Source organism: Peromyscus leucopus, chromosome 19 (assembly GCF_004664715.2).
Source record: "Peromyscus leucopus breed LL Stock chromosome 19, UCI_PerLeu_2.1, whole genome shotgun sequence".
NCBI lineage: Eukaryota > Metazoa > Chordata > Mammalia > Rodentia > Cricetidae > Peromyscus > Peromyscus leucopus.
The window spans coordinates 24,495,528-24,518,439 of NC_051079.1; the positions used below are offsets into that span (position 1 = coordinate 24,495,528).

General features: G+C 40.6%; 2 protein-coding genes across 5 annotated transcripts in view; one reads left to right on the plus strand and one right to left on the minus strand.

Annotated features, from left to right (window-relative positions):
* Nucleotides 1–22,912, plus strand: part of Ctnna1 (catenin alpha 1) — a 131,461-nt gene that overhangs the window by 87,418 nt on the left and 21,131 nt on the right. The window contains exons 1-3 of one of the 3 annotated variants that reach the window (XM_028886781.2): nucleotides 3,992–4,487; nucleotides 10,739–10,819; nucleotides 11,929–12,081. In XM_028886781.2, coding sequence (XP_028742614.1) covers nucleotides 10,787–10,819; nucleotides 11,929–12,081 — 186 coding nt within the window. In that variant the 5' untranslated portion in view covers nucleotides 3,992–4,487; nucleotides 10,739–10,786. Of the gene's footprint in view, nucleotides 1–3,991; nucleotides 4,488–10,738; nucleotides 10,820–11,928; nucleotides 12,082–22,912 lie in introns of those variants that run through there. The other 2 variants (XM_028886780.2, XM_028886779.2) reach the window with 2 other exon arrangements.
* Nucleotides 1,079–4,092, minus strand: Lrrtm2 (leucine rich repeat transmembrane neuronal 2). Of its 2 annotated transcripts, none has more exons than XM_028886783.2 (2): nucleotides 3,664–4,092; nucleotides 1,079–3,314 (listed from the first exon to the last, which is right to left on the minus strand). In XM_028886783.2, exons 1-2 carry the CDS (start codon nucleotides 3,665–3,667, stop codon nucleotides 1,768–1,770), a joined length of 1,551 nt encoding a protein of 516 aa, XP_028742616.1. In that variant the 5' UTR covers nucleotides 3,668–4,092; the 3' UTR covers nucleotides 1,079–1,767. The 2 variants fall into 2 exon arrangements, with proteins under 2 accessions (XP_028742616.1, XP_028742617.1); XM_028886784.2 differs by having other exon boundaries at nucleotides 1,748–2,886; nucleotides 3,664–3,751.

Here is a 22,912-nt window from a genome sequence, read left to right on the forward strand (position 1 = left end):
TCTGTACTAACATTTCAATTCAATCTCAGGGGAGAAAATAAGCTTTAAGGGAAGGATATCGTGATAAACATACTTGTTAAGGAAAGGATGCCTCTCTTTTTTATGTTAGTGACTTTCTTTAAGGTTTCATGCATTTTTTCCACATAAGAATGCTTGTTTTTTTTTTTTCTGAACTCAAATTAATGATTTAATTTTGATTTTTCTCCTCTACGTGGAACCTTCTTTGTAGAAAAATTCTGCATGAATCGGTACCTTGAGTCCAAATGCCCAATATGTCATCGTTTGCCTTAACGAAATCATAGTTGAACACTGTTTTCCTCGGGAGAAACTGTGGCCTCGTTGTCATTTGCTGATAGGATTAGAGTGTTCATATTTATAACGAACATATTAGAGCCTCCTACTGTATCGTACGGGTCCCTGAGCATAGCTTATTTGGTGCAAATTGTGCATAATCACATTTGCTGCTGCTTAACTTCCACTGAGCTGAGAGTCGGGCTTCCAGAACCTGTCTTTGCTCTTACCCCTCACTTTCACGCTCCCTTCACTTACTGGTGTGTGGCTCCAGGGCCCGTGGCAAGAGTTCTACCTTAAGATTTGCCTCAGAAATAGTTTGGTTCTGTCTCAGAAGGAGCTAGCAATAGAAATGTGCATATTTATGAAAGGGAAGCTTTAACATCATATTCTGAAAGTAATTTTTCATTGTTTCTTTATAACAAGAATCAGTGTTAGGCATCTTTAGTACCCAGTCATTTTTAATTTGGGTCTTTGAGGTTTAAAGATCAGAAAAAGGCAGAAGGAAGAAGCTTAGACAGTTTGTCAAGGCGTCTTTAATCACGAGAGGGGATATATTTTCAAACTGGATGGAGTATATCAGGATTGTTAAGTTGACTCAGTTTTTCTCTTTCCCAAATGCAAGTTTTCACATAAGTATAGGATTTAGTAAGTTAATTAGTAAAATGGCAATTTAATACTAGTTTAAAATAATAGTCTAAATGCCACAAAAATCAGCATGTCCATTAAAAGTCAAACTAGAGTTGTATAAGAAGTCAGTGTAATTATTTAGTATTGATTTATTATGAGACCTTTTTTTTTTTTATAATTGCTTGGGTTTTGTTGAAAATTAAAGAGTCACCCGTCTTATTAGAGTTATATAAAAGGTGCTGGTTTCATGATGTAACTTAGATAATGTCTATTAAACCAGGCCAAACTCTGAAAGAATGATGTTTAATATTTACCAGTCTCAAGCACACATGTAAGTCTACCTCTCATCCTGGCAGTAAATTATAGTTGGAGTAAATACCACATTATCTTACAAGAGAACTTTGCTGTCTCCTTTTAAGCAGGAAGCCAGTTGTGGTCCATGGGATGGAGAATAATAATCAAACAGGTTTTCATCCCTGTCTATTTTTGTTTAGTAGCTTCTTTCGGAACTGTTTTCAGTAGAAAAAAAAAAAATAACATGGAGACCTTAGTGTAAATGTTTACATACAATAGTATATAATTACATACATGAAATGTTTATATTGAAGTAAGCATTTAGACTTTCCAACAAGAGTGCAAATTAATATGAGCATTGCTTCATTTAACACTTAAAATATGTTTTCATTAAAAAAATTAAAAATACTTCAACACTTCAAAAACTCAAGTCTCCACTTGGTTTGGAAAATTAGGCTTAATGTCACCATTGATAAAAATTAGATATGTATTTAGCTCCTACTATGTAAAATAGGTTACTTATCTGATGTGATTTTTGATGATGAGTAGATATTATACTTCACATTCTTTGTATGGCAGCTGCTGACACTTGCACTGTCCATAACCATTAATGATGATGAAAGGTCCTTCATGGGTGGGTTCATACTCATTATACGGTCCTTGGTCTGACATATTTGACATATGGAGTCGTGTTTGGGATCGGAGCTGCCTGTGGTTCTGAATCATTGAGCACTGCCTAATTCTTCTTAAAGTGGGAGGGCAGCACTTCCTGGAAATGAACACTATAAAAATAATAAAAAAGAAAGAAAACAATAAAGCCATTGTTCCCGTAATTACTCGCTGAGTAAAGATGGCATTGTCTGGTTCAGGAAAGTGTTCTTCTGTAGTAACAGCTATGCCTGCAGTAGTTGGAATTTCTTTGTCTCCTACATGGTAACTTGATGAGCTTATTCTTTTTGTATATTCAGTGGTTGGATCTCTGTAAGTTGTAGCCATGGCCGTGACAGTGGTTGATAAATTCCAGCAGAGCTGAAACCCGTGGACTGCATCTAGGATATCCTCTCCTTGGGTGTGGTCAGGGCTATGGCATAGGATGGAATGCTCCCACCGACCTTGGAAACTGCCCAGCCAGGAGGCCAGAGCACACACTCGGGGGCTGCATTCCCACAGATTGCCTGAGAGGCCAACGGTTGTGAGGGATCTCAGGGAGTTTAAGATTTTGGAATCAAGGCTGTTTAACTTGTTGTTATCCATGAGGAGTATTTTCAGATTAGGCATGGTTTCAAACACGGTTAAGTCGATGGCTTTGATCTCGTTTCCGGTTAGGTCTAGCTTTTCTAAAGTGCTCCAGGTCCACTCCATCCCACACGTCAAGTTGCTGATTTTGTTCCATTGTAAGAAGAGTGTGTGCAAACTGCTTAGCCGGAGGAAATGAGCAAAATTAATCTTTGTCAGCTGGTTGTGCTCTAGGTGAAGCTCTCTCAGTTTGATTAATCCTGCAAATCCATTGCGAGCCAAACTTCGCAAACGGTTTGTGCTCAAATCCAGAAACTCTAGACTACGACAGTCCCAGAACAGGCGTACTGGGATAGTCCGCAGGGAGTTGGAACGCAAATGCAAGGTCTGCAGCTTCCGAAGGCCATAGAAGAGCTCAGGATGCAGAGATGACAGCTGATTAAAAGACAGGTCCAAATTTTGCAGGTTAATCAGTTGGGTAAAAGTTGTGTTTGGCAAGTAAAATATTTTGTTGGAACTTAAGATTAACTCCTTAAGTTTATATAGTCCTTGGAAAGCATCTTCTTTTACTGTTGAAATTTGATTGTGATCTAAGTGGAGCCAGGTGAGTTGACTGAAGCTGGCAAATTGATCTCTTTCAAGCGCTGTGATGTGATTGTGCCTCAGGGACAGGCCCAGAGAACCCTTGTCTGTGGCGTTTGGCACTGAATGGAAGCCCTGAGAGTCGCAGTAGAAGAGCAGCTTCTCACAGCGGCATTTGGGTGGACACGCCATACCCAGGGCAGGCAGCATTTTTAAAATCACACTCATTGCATATATTGCTGCCAGCATAGGGGCCCCTAATGGCCACTTGAAATGTAAGCCTGCAGAATATAATGTAAGGAAAACAAGAAGATAGGATATGTTTCAGCAGAACACAAGGGCTGTTGAAAACAACAACAATGTAACATCATCATGAAAGATTTTACTGCATGGAACATTTGTCATTTACTGCAGAAAAATTAACCTTGTATACTAGAACACAAAACTTAAACCCATGTATAAAAGACATTAAAACATGTCCCTTTCCTTAGTGTTATATGCCTTTACGTAAACCTTAAAATCCAAAACCAAGTGATTTGCATCATAAAATAGGAATTCACTGGCTTATTTTATAAAAGCGTGATTCCTCTTTGATTGCACAAGAAATGCCATAGAAATGCATGGACTTACCCATTCTTCTGAGCACATTGGAGGCTGCATTCAGTCGAGGTGGTCAGACTCAACGCAGTGAGTCTGTAAAAGGCTCTAACATGCAGGAGCCTTTGACCGGTTTCCTGTTTTCTGTGTCCCAGGCTTTCCAAGTAAAATTCAGATCTGCCAGGGTGAATTGGTTTTTCCCTTAGGATATTCCTCTGGATAGAATCGGTTTCATTTTCTGTGGTGCTCTGATCCCCTAAATCAGCTTTGATTATAAGTTAATAATTTCCTCCTCCTCTGATTACTGCTGACCATCGGAGCTTCAGGCTTTCCTTACCGCAGCTGTTAGTTCTCTCGGTCTTAACTTGTTGATGGCAGATGGGCGGCTTGTTGCAGAGAAGAGCTTCTGGAGCAGCATGAGTGCATTTACTGAAAAGCTTTTCCGAGAAACGGCACAAGAATGGATTTGCTTATGTGCTGCGACCACACAGGACTGTATATAGGCTGACGTCACCGGGTGACGTGTCTTTTGTTTGGGTTTTCCAGAAGCTTTACTGTTAAAAGGCACTGTGCTTTGTAACAGTGTCAGGGTCGTTACAAGACCCCCTGTTTACAATAAATTGAGAAAGAAGAACTCCCGACTTAAGAATTTGGTATTCCTTCAGTGTAGGAAGCAACAATGAGGTTGTAATAAATGCTGCATTCAAGAAGACCCATCTGAACAGTGAGTTGGTCTAGCAGAGTGATGATTTTTAATGCGTGTGAGAGCTAGTGTTAGACTGCCGATTCTGCATAGAGATCATCTAAATGGGCACGATTGATTTATGAAGTGCTGATTTAATGCCAGCCTATGCAAGGTACGCCTCTGCTCTGGTAGTTGGAAAAGCTGCTCAATTGCCTTGTTGTCCTGCTTGGTAAAAAGCAAAGTATGACTGCGTTGGTAAACTAAGTGGGCTGAGTTTTTTTGTCATTAAGAACTTCACATTATAAAGCAGAACAAAGGGTAGCTTCCAAAAGAAACCATTTTGGCTTTTTTCCCTCCATTCAGAATTTCAGGGGAACTCTAAATAAATCCTTTTCTGCTTATTATATAACAATGTTTTATTACCACACTGATTGGAAAACAGTGCTGAGTCGATCTTTGGATGTCCTACCAGAAGAGTGGAGCAGATTGACAACCATCATTTTTATACACGTGACCCAGATGTTAGAGTGGAGTAGACACAATTTTGAGCAAGTATTGTAGTGTGCTTGGATTCTGACACAGTCTTCAGGATTTCTACTTCAACATCTCACCTATTCCTTCACTGAAAGCTGCAGTTGCTGCTGAGATTGGGGTGTTGTAAAACCAAAATAACAGAGCCTTTGCACACTGTCTCTTACTGGCACACTTATGATCTGACTTTCAATCTCATAGCAGCTCTTGTTGAATTCCTCTCATGAATATGAAAGGGCATTTATATCAGAATAGGATTTTGTTTTGGTTGTTTTTGCTGGACAACTCTAGCTTCTCCCTGTTAGATAACTCTTAAGAGATGAATGTTTATGGTTGTTGTTATATAAATGCATAAGATGTGTCTAGCATGAATCGGGGATATATTTGCAGGCCAGACTAAGGGACTGCCTTTTACATATCTTTGTCTTGCTGATCTGGCTGCATGAACTTATTTTCCCCATACCATTACCACTTACCCTTAGTGAGCTTTGTTTCCAATCTGAGAGCAGAAATCTCAAAAAGTATCGATGCCCGTGAAATAAGCACATCACTGGTCTGTGATCTTCTGAGGACTTTATTCCACAGTGAATTCTAAGAAGGCATTATCTAAAGAGATACAGTTTGGTATTGGAGTAGGGCTACCCTGGGAATGACTAGAAGACTCTAAGTCTCTTACTTGGGGTCATGTGTAAAGGTTTTGTGGAAACTCTAGTAATGCAAATATGTCCTTTTCAGCTTTTCTAAAAGTGACCCTAAGGTGGGTTTAAAAGTGTAAGAGTTTTGTTGAAGGCAGTGAATGCCTAGACAGCGTGAGAGAGAAGGCAGCAGTGATACTTGGAGGGGTCAGGAAAGGCTTTAGAGCAGACGGCACACGTGACAGCAGTGAGGGGAGCTGCACAGACCTGTCAGAGTGTGGTGCACTCAGTTTCCCTGGCCACGCTGAAGTTACGTTCTCAGGAATGAGCTTTGCTTCGCAGGTCCGTGTACCACCATGATGCCGACTTCCCTTGGCCTCCATCCTTCCTCTCACACCTTTCTGTACTCTAGTGTTTCTTAACCTTGGTCTTTGTGTAGTTGTTGCTGGTGATTTTTCTGTAGAGATATTTTAATCAGATCCTACTGAGTCCGTGAGCCTAGGTTTCAGAAACAAGGCGTCATTATTAGTTGCAAGGAAGCCCTGAGGATGTTGTCAGTGTCTTACCGACGAAGTCTGGCACATTCTGATGAAAATACCCTTTCGAATGCAGAAGCTGTAATATTCTCACGGGGAACTAACCGCCTTAGCTGTTTGGGTAGAAAAAGCATGTGAGGTAGTTAGTTGGATTAGATCATCCGTAGGAATGAGTTGTATGCGAAAACTGAGGGGAAGTGTTTCCTTACTCTTAAACTCTTATAACACTTAGTTCCTTTCTGATTTTAGTCTGTTTGACCTCCTGTTAATGTATTAGTAAATTAAAACTATTCAAATATATTACTGCCTACTGGCGTACCTAGTGAACTGAAACTTTTTGAATTGTATTGTCTCTGTTGTTCTGTCAACTTTGGAGGGAGGGTGCTTGCTCAGACTTGCAATAGAAAGTCATGCTTTTTATATTTATTTATTTATTTATTTATTTATTTATTTATTTATTTATTTATTTATTTATTAAAAGTAAACCGTCTCCCAAATAGCTGGTATTACCGGAGCCTGCTGCCACTCTGAAGGGGTGGGCATTCTACTTCTTGCATCAGAGTGACTGAGGAACACAGCCTTTTCCAACCCAGCTTGTTTTTCTCACTTGCCTACTTTTTGGGTTTTGAAGGTTGAGGTTGTGGCCCAAAAGACAAGAGTATTTACCTTAAAATTGATGTGTGTGGAAGAGATATGCAGGTGTCTGTGAGTTCGAGGCCAGCCTGGTCTACAGAACAAGTTCCAGGACAGCCAGGGCTACACAGAGAAACTCTGTCTCCCCCCCACCCCCAAAAAGCCAACAACGATAACAAAAAACCCAACACACAACATATACATATGTATACGTACACACAGGTCTCATTGATAGATTCATTCATTTTCCTCCATCTGGATATCATTGTTCTTTCTTTAAAAGATTTTTTTTTTTTTAATTTTATGTGTGCTAGTGTTTTGCCTGCATGTATGAATGTGAACCCAAGCATGCTTTGTTCCTGAAAGGTAAGGTCAGAAGGAGGGTATCAGATTCCCTGGAACTGGACTTACAGTGGTTATCCACTGCCGTGTGGGTGCTTGGAACCAAATTCAGGTCCTCAGCAAATAGCGGCAAGTGAACTACTGAGCTCTCTCTCCAGCTCCACCCTTGTTCCTTCTGAACTAGACTTTTTCTTCTTGACATGTTAGAGTAGCTTTATTCTGAACATAGATGCTTTTGACAGTGGCAGCTCCCACTTCTGGAAGATGGTGTTTATGTGCACACTACTTCTGACTTCTTCAGATTTAGTTAACATCAGGGAAGAGAAGGCAGAGATTAACCCAATGCTCACCTATAAAATAGTTTTAAGGAAACTCAGCAAGTGGTGGCTATAGTTACTTGCATTCTTCCATGTGAAAGTTTGTTTTTAACAAATACGTAGGTGATTAGAGAGATACTTTCCTACTTGGAGTGACAAACAGATATGTACATGAAACTTTCTACTCTTGTAGAGTAGAAAATGAGCATACATATATATATTTATTTATATATATATAAATAAAACCGTTTGTTTAATTGTGCCCGTCTTAGGGTTTCTATTGCTGTAAAGGGTGCTATGTGCTATGAGAGCATTGTCAAGGGACGGGAACTTGGAACTTAGAGTTGACTCTTATCTGAAGGAAAGATAGGAATCAGAATATAGTAAGTGAGAGAATGTGACAGACTTGGAGAACCAGAACACGTATGGATAGATCATAGCATGGAGCATGGCGAGGTGATCTTAGTTGTCAAATATTGGAAATGTCAGGTTCCTGTAGGGATTGTATGTAGAATAAGAAGATGAGAACTTCTGGCAAAAAGCCTTAAGAAGACCGTTATAGTTCTTCAGCTGGGAACATTTCCCCTCGTCAACAGAGGGGTGTTTTGTACTTAGGTTGAGTAGATTTTTTTAGGTTTGCTTTGAAATTTACAGACTAAACTGTGCCTTGAGGTGCTACCAACAACGTCAAAGCTTTTTGTTTGTTTTTTTGCCTTTGTGGCTGTTGTATTTTTCATCCCTTTCATATCTCGAGAGTTAAGAGTGGAGTTGATACCTGCTGGGTTGTGGTGGTACATGCCTCAAGTGGTGCTGAATGAGGCAGAGGCAGGTGGAGGACAGCCAGCCAGGGCTACACAGAGTAACCCTGTCTTGAAAAACTGGTTGGGGATGGAGTTGAAAAGTATGTAACTTTTTCCTCAATAAATTTTGACTATCATAGCACTCCATGATACTGGATTTTACTGAATTAGGTGTTGTTCTGAATTATTTATTGTTGTTATTGCTATTATGAGGCTGGGTCTCACTATATAGACCAGGCTGGCCTGGAATTCACAGAAATCCACCTGCCACCTGAGTGCTCAGATCCCCACCCCCTCCATAGGGTTTCTCTGTGTAACTTTGGAGCCTGTCCTGGAACTTGCTCTGTAGACCATGCTGGCCTCAAACTCACAGAGATCCACCTGCCTCTGCCTCGAGTGTTGGGATTAAAGGCATGCACCGCCCAGCCAGAATTATTTTAGATTCTAAGTCCTCTGTGAAAAGAATTATGGTTGGTCTTGCTCATTTTAGGAGTATGAAGTAGGCATGGGAGTTTGTCTGAATAAGCAGTAGTTTATTACATAGGAGGAAGTTCTAGCAGCTTCTCTGTTTGGTGAGATGAGAATTTCTAGTTCCTAATGAGAATTGTACTGGTAGAGACTGACCCAGCTAGTAACCTTTGCCTCTCTTCAGCTCAGCTGGTATTGACTTGCTGAAGGGAGGCTTTATCCTGAAGCCTGAAATGTGTCTGTTTTCTCAGGAAGCCCTTTGCCACAGCTAAACAGAGGCACCCATATCAAAATGACGCAAACACCCAGGGTTCTTCATGCAGTTTCCCAGTAGGTGAGAGCTCAGGACGCTTGCTTTAGTTTCTTTGTTGTGATGATTGGTACACAATTTCCACACCCTTAATCTGAAAACTTTAAATTCTCCTGAGTCCTAAAGTCTTTTGTAAAAAGTCTGTACAGATATTTCAAAATCTAAAAGAAACTCAAGAATTCTGAAGTACTTCTGGTGCCTGGCATTTTGAATAAGGGATAATCTATGTGTGCCCCCGCTGCTTTCCCTAATGTTTATGTTTGAGTTACTTTATTTTATAGACGACAGTTCACAGCAACTCTAATTTTAAAAGAACAAATCCAATTTTATAAAGCAGTAAGCAGCTGTTGTTTTTTTTTTGAGTTTTTAGTTTTGTATGTGGAAATGTTTTCCATGCATACCTAGTACCTACTGAGGTTAGAAGAGAGACTCTGATCCTCTGAAACTACACAGATGGTTGTGATCCACTGGGTGGATTCTAGGAACTGAGCCTGGGCTCTGCAAGAGCAGCAAGTGTTTTCTCTTCTTAACCCCTTACTCTCTCTTCAGTGAGCTATTTTTACCAAGCTTAGTGTTCAGGTTGTGAGTGGTGTGGATGTATGTGTATTATATCCCAATTACATTTTAGAGGATGACCGGAACCCTAAATGTGCTCTTTGTACCAAAAATGAACAGACAAAAAACCAGCAAAGAAACATGTTGACTTAAGTGTTCTGTCCAGCGCATTCTCCAAGGGTCAGTAACTGCATCCGAGCTAACTGACCCTTTTTTGTTTTGTTTTGTTTTTTGAGATAGGGTTTCTTTGTGAAGCCCTGGCTGTCCTGGAACTCACAGAGTTCCACCTGCCTGTGTCCAGAGTACTAAGGATCAAAGGTGTGTGCCACCACGCCTGGCCTGACAAACCCTTCTTGACTGAAGAGGTGTAACCTTTTGTTTCTACAGTAACAAAAAGACAAATGGACTTTAGGATAGTTTGGCAAAGGCAGAATTAAGATTCATGGTGTGTGGTGGCATTGTGTCATAAGTGCTCCTGTGTCTATGTAATTCTCTCAAGTCAGTTCATGGATGTGGTTTTTTATTTATTGTTTTATGTGGATGGGTATTTTACCCACATATTTATTTGTGTGTATCTCATGAATACTTGGTGCTGTTGGAGACCAGAAGATGGTGTGGAAATGGAATTACAGACAGTTGTGAGCCACCATGTGGGTGCTGGGAATTGAACCTGGGTCCTTTGGAGGAGCAGCGAGTGCTCTTAACTATTGAGCCATGTCTCCAAACCCACATCTTACTCTCTGGAGCTTGAGAAATGGCTCAGGTAAATCACTTGCTATGCACACTCAAGGACCCAACCTCAGTTTTGATTCCCAGATCTTCTGTAAAAAGCCAGGTTTGGTGGTGTACTTTTATTATCCTAAAACTGAGGAGATGGAGACGGAGAATCCCCGAAGCTTGCTGAGTTAAAACTAGCCAGCCTAGCTAAGTCAGTGACGAATTCCATATTCAGTCACAGAGCCGTCTCAAAAACCAATGTTTGGGGCTGAAGAGACAGACGGCTCAGCAGTTAAGAGCACCTGCTGCTCTTGCAGAGGATCCCGGTTGGTTTCCAGCTCCCACATGACAATTGACAACCATCTGTAACTCCAGTTCTAGATCTGATGCCCTCTTCTGGCCTCTGTGGGTAAATATTCAGACAAAACACACCCTACCCTTAAAAATAAAATAATTTTAAAAATTTAAAGCCCATTTTACTGTTGGTTCTTTTTTTTATTTCAGCATTGCTTTAACACTAAATAGAGACTTTCATTAAGATTTCTTGAAGTATACTCACACGAGCATCTGTTTATTCAGGCTGGACGCAAAGAAAGAAGTGACGCGCTCAACTCTGCAATAGATAAAATGACCAAGAAGACAAGGGACCTGCGCAGACAGGTACGCTTTACAGAAGTTACTCTTATTTCCTAAGTTCTCAGCTTTAGTTTTGATGAAAATTCTAATAAGTATAGGCTTTCATTTTTAATTAAGGGAAAGAGTAAGTCTTCAGAAAAGTGACTCTTTCTGTTCTGTTGCTAATAAGCTTATTAATGTCTAAGAAAATCTCAGAGGGATGTTGACTATTGTGTTCTCTCTGGGGTGGACTGAATAAATTAGCTTCAGTGTGAAAAGAATGTATAGGCAGGAAAATCAATTTCAGATGACTTGGGGGCCTGTGAAAACCACCTCAGGATCTCGTTGTGTTGACTTCCATCCACTAGATTCCAGTTACTCTCGTGTCCACCCATTCCGTGTATATATTGTCAGTGTGTTCCCACTGCTGGAAAAGTCTTTTTTATCTCAAGGACAGTAATGTTGGAGATACTGAATTTTCCATGGTAGTACGTTTAAAAATCTGTTCCTTTAATGATACATAATTCCCATTAACATTTTGAAATTAAATTTTGTGTTAAAGTTTTTAAAAGAAGTTAGAGTTGGCTTTATAAATATGTAGTATAATGTATTAAGACTTAAGTTATAGTGAGAATTCGGACAGTTTTCAGGAATTAGTAGAGATATTTTATTGTTCATACCAGATAGAAAACAAAACTAAAAATTGATGTGCCTTTAGTGAACCAAATGTCAGCAATGATTAGAAAGATAACATTTAAAATTTATAGTGCATAACCCTATAGTGTAGATAAACCAGAGAGTGCTCTTTTTTCTTTTTTCATTTTGATTTTAACTAATTAGGCTAATTACATATATTCTAAAGCTATGTACCAGTTCAATCCAGAACAGTGTTTTGATCCCATTTAGTTTTGTAACTTTTAAGGAAAGGAAAAAGGTGCTGTCTTGAGAACTGCAGTTCTGCTGCTAAAGTGCTGAGTGCAGTGTAAAGCATGGTCTCTGCGGCCCTTTCTTCAGGTTGGTCCAGTGCATTGCTTACATGGGGGACCTAGTTGTATAAGTCCTGCCTGTCTTTCCTAGGCTTCTATGAGATGTATTATATCACAGTTTAACTTCTTAGCAGAAATAAAATCAAATTTATACAATTTAATTATTAGCTTCGCAAAGCTGTCATGGACCATGTATCAGATTCTTTCCTGGAGACCAACGTCCCGCTTTTAGTACTCATTGAAGCTGCAAAGAATGGGAATGAGAAAGAAGTGAAGGAATATGCCCAAGTTTTCCGTGAACATGCCAACAAACTGATTGAGGTAAGTGCGTTAGTGGCCTGTTTAACATAGGTAACTTGGTGAGTCGTCAGTTTTAATCACATGATTTAATTAGCTCTACCTTTTCAAGGGCTCACCTAATACACAACATTTACAGTCTTTCAGTTTTCACTGGGTCTCTATTATCACTGCTGTTTGTCAGTTTACATTAATTACGTGGATAGCTTTTGTCCTAGAAGCTTTTAACAACCACCACCCCTTACTGGTAATGCAGGTGAAAGTGAGCCACGATACTAGACTTGCACAGCGCAGACAGTGGCAGCAGCTGCGGACTGGTGCTCTTCTGGCATCAGCCGGGCTTCCATCCCAGCAGCTCCCTAGTTCTCCTTAGTCCCCATGTCCTGTCTATCAAAGGAGGTTACTTACAATACCATGTTCTGAGGACCAAAGAACGATAGGTATGTTAGATGCTTCGCCTTACGTTCAAGGTAGACTCCAGCTCAGTCCTGTTGTAAGAGTAAACAAGCCCCAACATTAGCTAAATTAGACATACTTTTATACTAGAAATGTGTGTGGAAGTGGTTGGTTTGTGAAATAATTAGAAATGGTGAATTGCCACTTAAAGTTTCTTCATTTGTTAAATGAATTTATATTGATTAATTAATTAATTAATTAATAGTATAGACACACATAAAACATAACAAGTACAGAAACGAATAATTGATAAATATTTCATAGGCCTATTGGTAAGTGGTCATTATTTAAAAGCAGAGTGTAAAATGTGATTTATAGTGACAGCGCCCAAGTTAACACTATAAAAATACTTCAAGGACCTGGGGTGGTGGCACACAACTTTAATCCTGGCACTTGGGACGCAGAGGCAGGCAGATCTCTGAGTTCGTGACAAGCCTGGTCTACACAGCGAGTTCCAGGACAGCCAGGACAGAGAGACCCTGTCATTCAAGGAAAATATCAGTAATCACACTAAACACCTTACTAACTTTACACCTCATTTTCTTTGAATGTTGACTGAAGTGTTTTTCTGAGCAGAATTATGTACAGAATGCATAGGTCAGCCTGTCAGTCAAGTTAATGATTCTGACATTTGGAACTAAAATTGCAGAGTTTCATTTGTATCTCCATCAAGCATAATTTGGTTCACAGCAGTCATGTGACAGTGTGAGACGTAATTTCCAAGTGGACAGAAATTATGTTCAGGAAACCAGTCTCTTCTAAGTAGCCTACTTATTACAGAGTTCCTTTGAGTGATAGGCATCAAGGCCTGGAGCATCAGTGTCTGGAGAGAGGGCAGCTCTTGTTTGTCCCCACAGGGAGGGCCCTTTGTTAGGCCTTCATCCTCAAGCTCTCTCACCAGCCAAACGTAGTTGCTATTGGATGAGCACCTGTGGTATACAGCACTGTGTATTTTCTGTAATCCTTTTCACGTGGAAACAGGCTTGAAGCGCTGCCCCAACTGGTACACCTCCACTGTGGCGAGGCTCTCCAGCAGTGCAGCTCATGAGCTCAGTGGACTCACAGACTGGGAAACAATACCTGGGCTGGGCAGAGTGGCGCACGCCTTTGATCCCAGCACTCAGGGACAGAAAAGGCAGATCTCTGAGTTCAAGGCCAGCCTGGGCTACAGAGTGAGTTCCGGAACAGCCAGCAGTGCATAGTACGACCCAGCCTTGAAAAAAACAAAACACAGTTGAGGGGAGAAAGGGAGACTATGAATCGATCATTAACTGCACTTGAGAGACTTTGGGAACTTTTGCAGACTCAAACATTTCATTTCATTCTGAACATAGTCTTGGGAAGTAGAGTGAGCTGTTCCTCAGCACAGCTCAGCTCTGGCCCTTTTCTCACCTCTTCCCACTGCATGCCCTCTGCACTCATTGCCTTCTACGTCTCACCTGTGTGTTAAATGACACAGGGTTTTCATTCCTTGAGGCATAACCCCAGGCTGTGTAGTGCCTTCTGCAAACAGTTAGGATTATATTTATGATAATTGAGACAGTAAGATATATAATTACTATGTCCATGAAAAGGAAATTAATTTTTAAAGTGTTAGAAGCCTCAGATTCTAACAGAACTTCTTTTTCCATGACAAGACTTCTCCTCCCCTACAACCTTTGTATTATAACGACACACCTTGAACTAATCAGAGCCTTGGTTTTTTTTTAGCAAAGGTAAAATGCTTTGATGTGTTTTATTAATCCCCTGATTTCATTTCTTTTCATTAGTTGCCTTCTAGCTGAGGTAAATGTCTACAGGCCAACTTTGATGTGAGGACCTTCTTTCCCTGTTGGTTCAGCAGAATTAAGAACAGTGTATAAAATATATACATGGCTGGTGGTGTATGCATATATATATCTGGAAAGGAGAAAGTCAGCTTCTACAACCACTAAGACTATTTGTGGGTGTGTTTGGAAGGAGTGACTTCTCTGAATCACTGCAACAGAGTTCTGACACTAACTGCCAGGAATCAGTGTAAACCTGCAGGGCAAGGTCAGAGGCCCCAGCAAGATAGAGCTCCAAGATATTACCACTTTGACCAGCTTGCCTCAACTCCTAGGCATTTTTATAACCTATTTCTGGCTTGATAATTGACTAGAACAACACATACATCCAACATTTTATTTGAAAGGCAAGGATCAGTCAAATTAAGAGACACATAGGGGGCTGGAGAGATGGCTCAGTAGTTATGAGCACTGGCTGCTCTTGCAGAGGACCCGGGTTCGATTCCCAGCACCCACTCTGCAGTTCACAACTGTCTGTAACTACAGTTCCAGGGGATCTGACTCCCTCATGGAGACATACATACAAGCAGAACACCCAATGCACATAAAACAAAAATAAATAAATCATTAAAAAAATAAAAAAAGAGAGACACATAGGTTGGAGCTTGGAAAAAATTTTTGTCCCCCTACAGATGGAATTGGGGCACTTCACCCACCTGTGGCATTGGTAGATATACCAACCTAATTGCTCCCATGAGTCTCTATGTCCAGAAATTTTGTTCAAGTTTCATTATGTATGCTACTATGTGATTGATAGATCTCACTCTCACTCTTCCCAGGTCAAGCTGGCCTCAGAGGCTCCAGTTATTTAATCAGAGGGTTGATGCCCTATCCCAAGTAACCCTACTAGTGTAAACTATCAGTTTTGGCATGGGTAACTGAGGGACTACTTTTATAAATTCCAAAAAGTTGAGGAATATTTGGATTTTATGATGAATCAGAAGTAAAGCCAGACACATGACATAATACACGGTACTGTGTGCTTCAGTGTACTGTGAGGTTACGTCACATGCATGGTTTTAGTAGGTATCCTGAGCACACAGTCGGCCTAGCCTGCTACATAGAAATCCCACAGCAGAGGTGAAGGCTGGAGTTTGTTTCCCCCTAGGTCCATTTTATGATCCTCACCTGTTCCCTCACTACTTCTCCTCCCTGGCACGATTGGCTCTGAGCTTTGCTTTCCTTTGGAGTGTCTGACTTTAACAGTCAGATTTCCTCTGCTCTCCAGGGATCAAGTGGATTATTCAGTGTTTACTTCTCATCAAATCATAGGTTTTTATTCAGCCCTGTAAATCCCTTTCTGTGTAGCCTTTTTAAAGCATCGTGTATGCTGAGCACTTGGGAGGCAGAGTCTAGGAATTCAAGGTCAGCCTGTTCTGTGCAGTGAGTTCCAGGCTAGCTCGGGGCTACACAGTGAGACTCTGTGTATTCTCTGCGAGCCCCCCCCCCCCCCCCACCCCCGCAATCTAAAACTCATGTGCCTTCTGGGACTCCTTCAGTCTTTCAGTCTCAGAAAAGTCCCTGTCTTCAAAGACAGTGTTGCCACTTGTGGAGTGCTCTCTGATTGTTAGGAGAGGGAAGCTTCATCTACTCCCAAACCTCACTCTCCATCTTCTTACTGTTAAACACCTGGGAGTTGAGAGGATTTTCAGTATGAAATACATACTTTTAATACATAGTATGAAAAAAGCAAATTAGTTTCACTTATTATATGTTCAAATGATAACAACTTTAGATTAAATGTATTTCACCTTTTTAGTTTTTTAACATCACAACTAAAAATTTCACAAGTCTCATCCGGGCAGTGGTGGCGCACGCCTTTAATCCCAGCACTTGGGAGGCAGAGGCAGGCGGATCTCTGTGAGTTTGAGGCCAGCCTGGGCTACTAAGTAAGTTCCAGGAAAGGCGCAAAGCTACACAGAGAAACCCTCTCTCGAAAAACCAAAAAAAAATAAAATAAAATAAATAAGTAAATAAATTTCACACGTCTCTGCTGGACAGTGCTAGATGATTGCCAGGCTTTTGGGAGCGCTCTTTACCCCAGCTCTTCCCTGAGTGTCCTCCATTCAAGTGCAGCTGTCAGTGAACACCTGCTCCAGGGGCAGCAGACATGGTCGGGCAGTGGCCAAGGCCTTCGTCATTCTGGAGATTGACTTACCGTCATATCACAGGATAATTGTAATCTTTTAGGTAATAGCGATGTGCTGAGATTCCCACTGAGTTCACAATCAGTTAGAGCGCCTAGCTTTTCCCTATGGAGGGACCTCCTCCATAATGGCCATCTATCAGGTCCATTTCTGTGGGTGTGGGTGCATGAGGGCATTTGTAGTTTTGATCCTCAGTCGTTGTAAACTTAGATCCGGTCTAACCTTCTGTAGAATTGCTACTGTCGTGCTCTTTATATTACCAACTTTCCAAATGTGTGTTATTTCTTCTGTCTCTGCTGCTTAGTTTGAAAACTATATACCTTTTCTCCTTTCATCTCATCTGATGGTTTTAAATGTTGTCTAAGATACAGCGTAAGATAGAACCTTTCAGCTCGCCACCAGAAATCTCCTGAGTGAACAGGTCTTGTGTATAATTGGCCTTTCAGCCAGTCAAGAATCCTTTTATTTTTATCTTGCTAAGACATCTAGATAGGACAGGTCTACACTGTTCCCCTCATGTCCCTTTCAGTATTGAGCATGAGATAATTATATAGTTTCTCTGTGGATCTATGCACCCTGTATTCTTCCTAGAACAGTTCCTCTGCTGTCCTGTCCAGTTTTCATGTCATTAAAAGTCCGTCTAGAAAATGAGAAACAGATTTGCAAGAGTGATAGAGAGCAGCCTCTGCAAAATGCTAGCCAGTTGGAGCAGAACTCATCAGTATCGCCGCAGAGCTGATGATCCTGTTCTCCTCTATGTTGGGCAGCATTGGTGTGCTTCGCAAACATTTGGGCCTGTTTAAAGTTGAAGCTCTTCACTTCACTTTGGTTTCCCATGAATACTTGGGTACTACTGCTATTTACTTACTGTGAACTGCTCCTGGAGTCAGATAACAGCATCTCACACCTAATTCTGAGATGTGTAGCCTGATTGTTTAGGTTTTTAAAGAAATGTGCTCCAGATCTGATATGATGGTGTCTTAGGATTTCTGTTGCTGTGATAAAACACCATGACCAAATAGCAACTTGGGGACAAAGGGGTTTATTTCAGCCTATAGTTCACATCACAGCCTACCACTGAGGGAAGCCAGGGCAGGAGCCTGCAGGCAAGAGCTGATGCAGAGGCCATGGAGGAGTCCTGCTTACAGGCACTAGCCCAGGTGTCACCTCCCACAGTGGGCTGGGCCTTCTCATCTCAGTCATCAATCAAGAAAATGTACCATAGGCCAGTCTTGGTAGGGCCATCTTCTCAACTGAGGCTTTACCTCCCCAAAAGATTCTTGGGTTTGTTTGTTTTTTTTTTTGTTTGTTTGTTTTTTGTTTTTCGAGACAGAGTTTCTCTGTAGCGTTGGAGCCTGTCCTGGAACTCGCACCATGTTGGATTTCTGCAGCAGCTCCTAACGGGCATTTGGCTTGCACTTTGATTCCTATCTAGCTTCTTTCCTGAGAAGAAAGCCGGTAATATCTCCTTAAATCAGATCATGCTACTCCTTTGCTTCCGAACTTTTCTCACCTACCTTTGCCATGGCTTCTAGGGACAGATACGATACAGTCTGAAACCGTAGTTGACCATCGCTCACGAACTTTAGTCCTGTGGCTCTCCTTGCTGGCCTGTGACACCTTCCTCTCCTGCAAGCCTGGATGTGCTCTTTGCCCAAAAGTCACCTCCCCAGATCCCCTCAGCTTATGTCCTTCCCAGCCTTCCTTACTATCTGAAATTAGTGGATTTACTTAATTTTCTTATTTATCTAGCCCTACCCACTCTAATATATATATAATGTTCTTTTAGAATATGGACATAGAATGATGCCAAGTACATACTAAGTTCCCAACAGCTATTAGACTAGTGAACTTTCTGATTCTCGTTGTTAGTAGACGTTGTGCAGACGCTCTGTCTTTGGATTCAGCCAGCATCCAGACTCTGATTCAGTTGTGTGTAGACGGTAGAATGTAGACTGAGCTCTGCATTATGAATTTTACTAAAATCATCTTTGTACACATAGAAGGTGTTGTGTGTTTATGTTTGTGCACACACAGAAGCCTTGAATCCCTCAGAGCTGAAGTTAAGTGTTTCAGGATGCCTGGCTTATCAGAAGACCCTAAGTCTGGTCTTTATGATTATGTGGCAAGTATGATCTCCAGCCTGAATAAGATCTTTTGGGATGTGAAATTGAGAAAAATCTGGAGATTTAAAAAAAAAAAAAAGTTGAAATGACAGGTTTAAGCAGTGTTTCATTTATTTTTTTTTTCTTTTTTTTTTTTTTTTTTTTTGTTTTTCAAGACAGGGTTTCTCTGTGTAGCTTTGCACCTTTCCTGGATCTCGCTTTGTAGACCAGGCTGGCCTCCAACTCACAGAGATCCACCTGCTCTGCCTCCCGAGTGCTGGGACTAAAGGAATAAATGACACTACCACCGCCTGGTGTCATTTATTCTATTTAGCTTCATTTAAGCTTTCAAAAACCTAAGCAAAATTTTTTATAGATTGAAAGAGGGAAAAATGTAGAAAGATTATGTTAGCAAACAATTGTGGACTTCCTAAGCCAGGCATGGTTGTTCACACCTTTAATCCCAGCACTTGAGATACAGAGGCAGATGGATCTCTATGAGTTCAAGGCCAGCCAGGGCTACAATAGAGAGACTGTCTCAAACAACAAAGCACACAAACAAAGCAGAGTTGTAGCACTAAGTAACAGAAGTCCTTGTGGATGTTATCTTTTTCTAGAGAGAGAGAGAGTGTGTGTATGTGTGTGCGGGGTGATGTGGGGGATAAAAATAAGTGCATAATTTATGTGATATATAGACCTATATGATGCAGTGTAAAGTGGACTGAAGGAATATTTTAAACTTTTTATCCATTTAATCAGTGTTTGAAATAGAAAACTATTGAAAGTTTGAATTTAAAACTATTCTTTCAGTACTCTTCAGTACATGACCAATATAAATTGGGAGCAGAGCAGATTTGTTGCCTCTTAGAAATTGTGTGTGTGTGTGTGTGTGTGTGTGTGTGTGTGTGTGTGTGTGTGTAATTTCTCTTTACAACATTAAAGGATATAAAATAGGATACAAACTTCTTTAGTGTGGGAATGCCCTGTAAAGTTCTTCAAGTGGTATTAGTCCTGATATTATGGCTTCATTTGCTCAAAGGAGGCAACATCCTGTGGTACCCACAGCAGACACATTACGTTAGGAACATACAAGATCAGTTTCAGGTTTTAGCAACACACTTTAACTTCTCCAGTTTCTCCTAATGAGTCGTTACTGAAGCGCTTCTGTGACTTGACTCCAGTCATAGTGGAGAGTTCTGCTGCGAGACCTCCCCACGGGTAGTTCTGAGGGCCACCTGGGCTCTCGGGCCAACTCTGGCACCGTGGCTGTCATCAGCAGAGCTTGTGGACCCCTGTAGCATGGCTAGCCATTTTTTAATAAAATGTGCATAGGTGTGGTGTATCCCCAAGGCTGTTGATGGGGAAGGAGGAGCAGGGGTCTGGAGCTGCCACACTGGGTGACTCGTGTTCGCAGGATGGCACGGGGCTTCTCTCATCTGCCTGTAAACAGTGAGGCAAAAAGTACCGTTTCTGCGTTCCCTCCCCTATCAAGTTAATGATGTCTTTTTAAAAATTATTTATTTTTATTTTATGTGCATTGGTGTTTTGTCTGCATACATATCTGTGTGAGGGTGTCAGATCTTGGAGTTACGGACAGTTGTGAGCTGTCCCTGTGGGTGCTGGGAATTGAACCCAGGTCCCCTGGAAGAGCAGTCAGTGATCTTAACCGCTGAGCCATCTCTCCAGCCCCATTAATGATGTCTTTGTTAGTCTTTGACTGAAAGTATGCTAAGGTGGAAAGTTATTTGTTGTCAGAAATAGTAACCTTTTGTCACTAATGCAGCATCTGTGTGTCCTCTCTGATGACTTCCTCTTTGTCCTCCTTCCTTCCCTCTTTGGCTGTGTGCATCACAAGAGCTGAGGAGCAATCAATATTTTTTACTTTTCTGAGTTCCTTTTCAAATTTATAACTTATGAGAGCAAAACAAGGAAGGTGTTTCTGGTATCCTTGTCCATTCAGCTTCAGATAGTCATTAAAATATCTTCTTATTCCCGGCGTGGTGCGCACGCTTTATAGATTGAGCAGAGGTGGATCTTTGTAGTTGAGTGGCTAAAGTGATTCTCGAGCTGTACTCAGGTTACATCTCATTTGCTGCCTTGTGAATTAAGAATTAAAAGTGAATGTAGCTCTTTTACTATTGAGTTCCCTCTTTCCCACTTTTTTCTTTGTCTGGAACATCTTAGGGTGGGTATAGCTGCATTAGTTTGAAATGTGTACTTTTTTAAATACAAATTGAATGATCTGCATTACTGATTTTTTTAAAAGATTTATTTATTATGTACACAGTGCTCTGCCTACATACATGCTTGCAGGTCAGAAGAGGGCACCAGATCTCATTATAGATGGTTGGGAGCCACCATGTGATTGCTGGGAATTGAACTCAGGACCTCTGGAAGAGCAGCCAGTGCTCTTAACGCTGAGCCATCTCTCCAGCCCCTATTTATTTGATTTTTGTAGTGAACTCATATGTGGTAATATGGATCAAAGTGTCCTTGAAGGGTCTGTAAAGAATTTGTATTAAACATTGATCTTATATGACTGGTTGTGTATTTTCTCAGTGCTTCTGCATGATATGGCACATGGAACTCTAGCGAGTAACAAATGAAGTTTCTATTTTCTGTAATTGTTGTGAAGTTGCGTGAAAGAAGTGATGTGTCCGAAGAGACTTATGAGCCTGGACTCCAGAAGAATTCTTAGTGCTGCGTGCTTACCCGTCTCATATTTTCCAGGCGCTATAAGTTCTGCTGAAACTTAGCATGAGACTGGCGGTGTCTTACTTGTTCCTGGACTAGTCTTTCCCTCTCCAGACTTGTCACCTTGTCAAGTTAACAAAGCAGACCCCCTCCCTCTCCCCCCTCCCTCCCACCCACAGACCATTTATTTACATGTTAGGGCTCACTTGCAGAAGTCAGGAAAACTTGGAGCAGTGACGCTTTCCTTTTACCAGTTGGGGTCCTTAGATCAAACGCAAGTCATCTGGCCAGGCAGCAAGCACCTCCACCCACAGAGTCATCTGAACTGCCCCAGAAATTCTATTCTGAATGGGCCTCAACATTTTCTTTTCTTTTTTTTCTCTTTTCTTTTCTTTCTCTTTCTTTTCTTTCTCTTTTTTTTTTTTTTTTTTTTTTTTTTTTTCTTTTTCTTTTCTTTCTCTTTCTTTTCTTTCTTTCTTTTCTTTTCTTTCTTTCTTTTCTTCTCTCTTCTCTTCTTTTCTTTTTCTTTCTTTCTCTTCTTTTCTTTTTCTTTCTCTTCTCTTTTCTTTCTCTTTTCTTTTCTTTTCTTTTCTTTTCTTTTCTTTTCTTTTCTTTTCTTTTCTTTTCTTTCTTTCTTTTCTTTTCTTTTCTTTTCTTTTCTTTTCTTTTCTTTCTTTCTTTTCTTTTCTTTTTTTTCTTTTCTTTTCTTTTTTCTTTTCTTTTCTCTTGCAGCCTGGTAGGAGTGATTGAAGAACACTTTGCCCAACCTTGCCTATGTTTCAGTACAGATTATAAGCCTGCCAGGCATGATTGTTCAGGCCTAGAATTCTAGTACTTGGAGGTAAAGGCAGGCAGATCCCTGTTTCAGACTAGCTCAGTCTACATAGTAAGCTCCAGTCCAGCCAGAAATGTATAGTAAGACCCAAAGAATGTAGGGACTCCAGTTTTCTCATTGGGAGAGGGGACTAATATATGTTTAGTGAGGCACCATTTCTACTTTTACTCATAGATTAGGCAGTTAGGTAGACTAGAAATAGGGAACTTTAAAAATAATTTATCGTTTAAGTAAATTCACTGTTATAAATCCTATTTTGTGTTTGTTACTAGTGATACTTATTTATACTGATTCTTCCTAAAATTAGATTAGAATAACTTATTTTGAACATATATATATATATATATATATATATATATATATATATATATATATATATAAAATGAAGTTATATGTGGAAAGCTAGGACCAAGTAAAGAATAGCAGGCAGTGTAATTGTCTTGCAGGAGTTTGGATTTCATACTGAACTACTGGAATTGGAGTGCTAAACAACCATGTAGAGTGGGGAATTCATGATGGTGTTTTTCCTGGGACATAAGTCCATCCTAAGACTAATTTCAGAAAGAAACCTTTCATGAGATTTGTAGATGAGGTGTCAAATGATTGATGTTTAACACTTTAATAATAAACATAGGACAATTATTACTCATTAATGGCAAGGTCATTTGCTACCAAGCCACCTATGATGTGAAGAACTATCACATATGTGCCTTTATGTGAAAGAATTGAGAGCATTCATTACCATTGCTGATAGGTGGATTCATTTGTGCCATTAGTTTTTCCTTTCTCTTT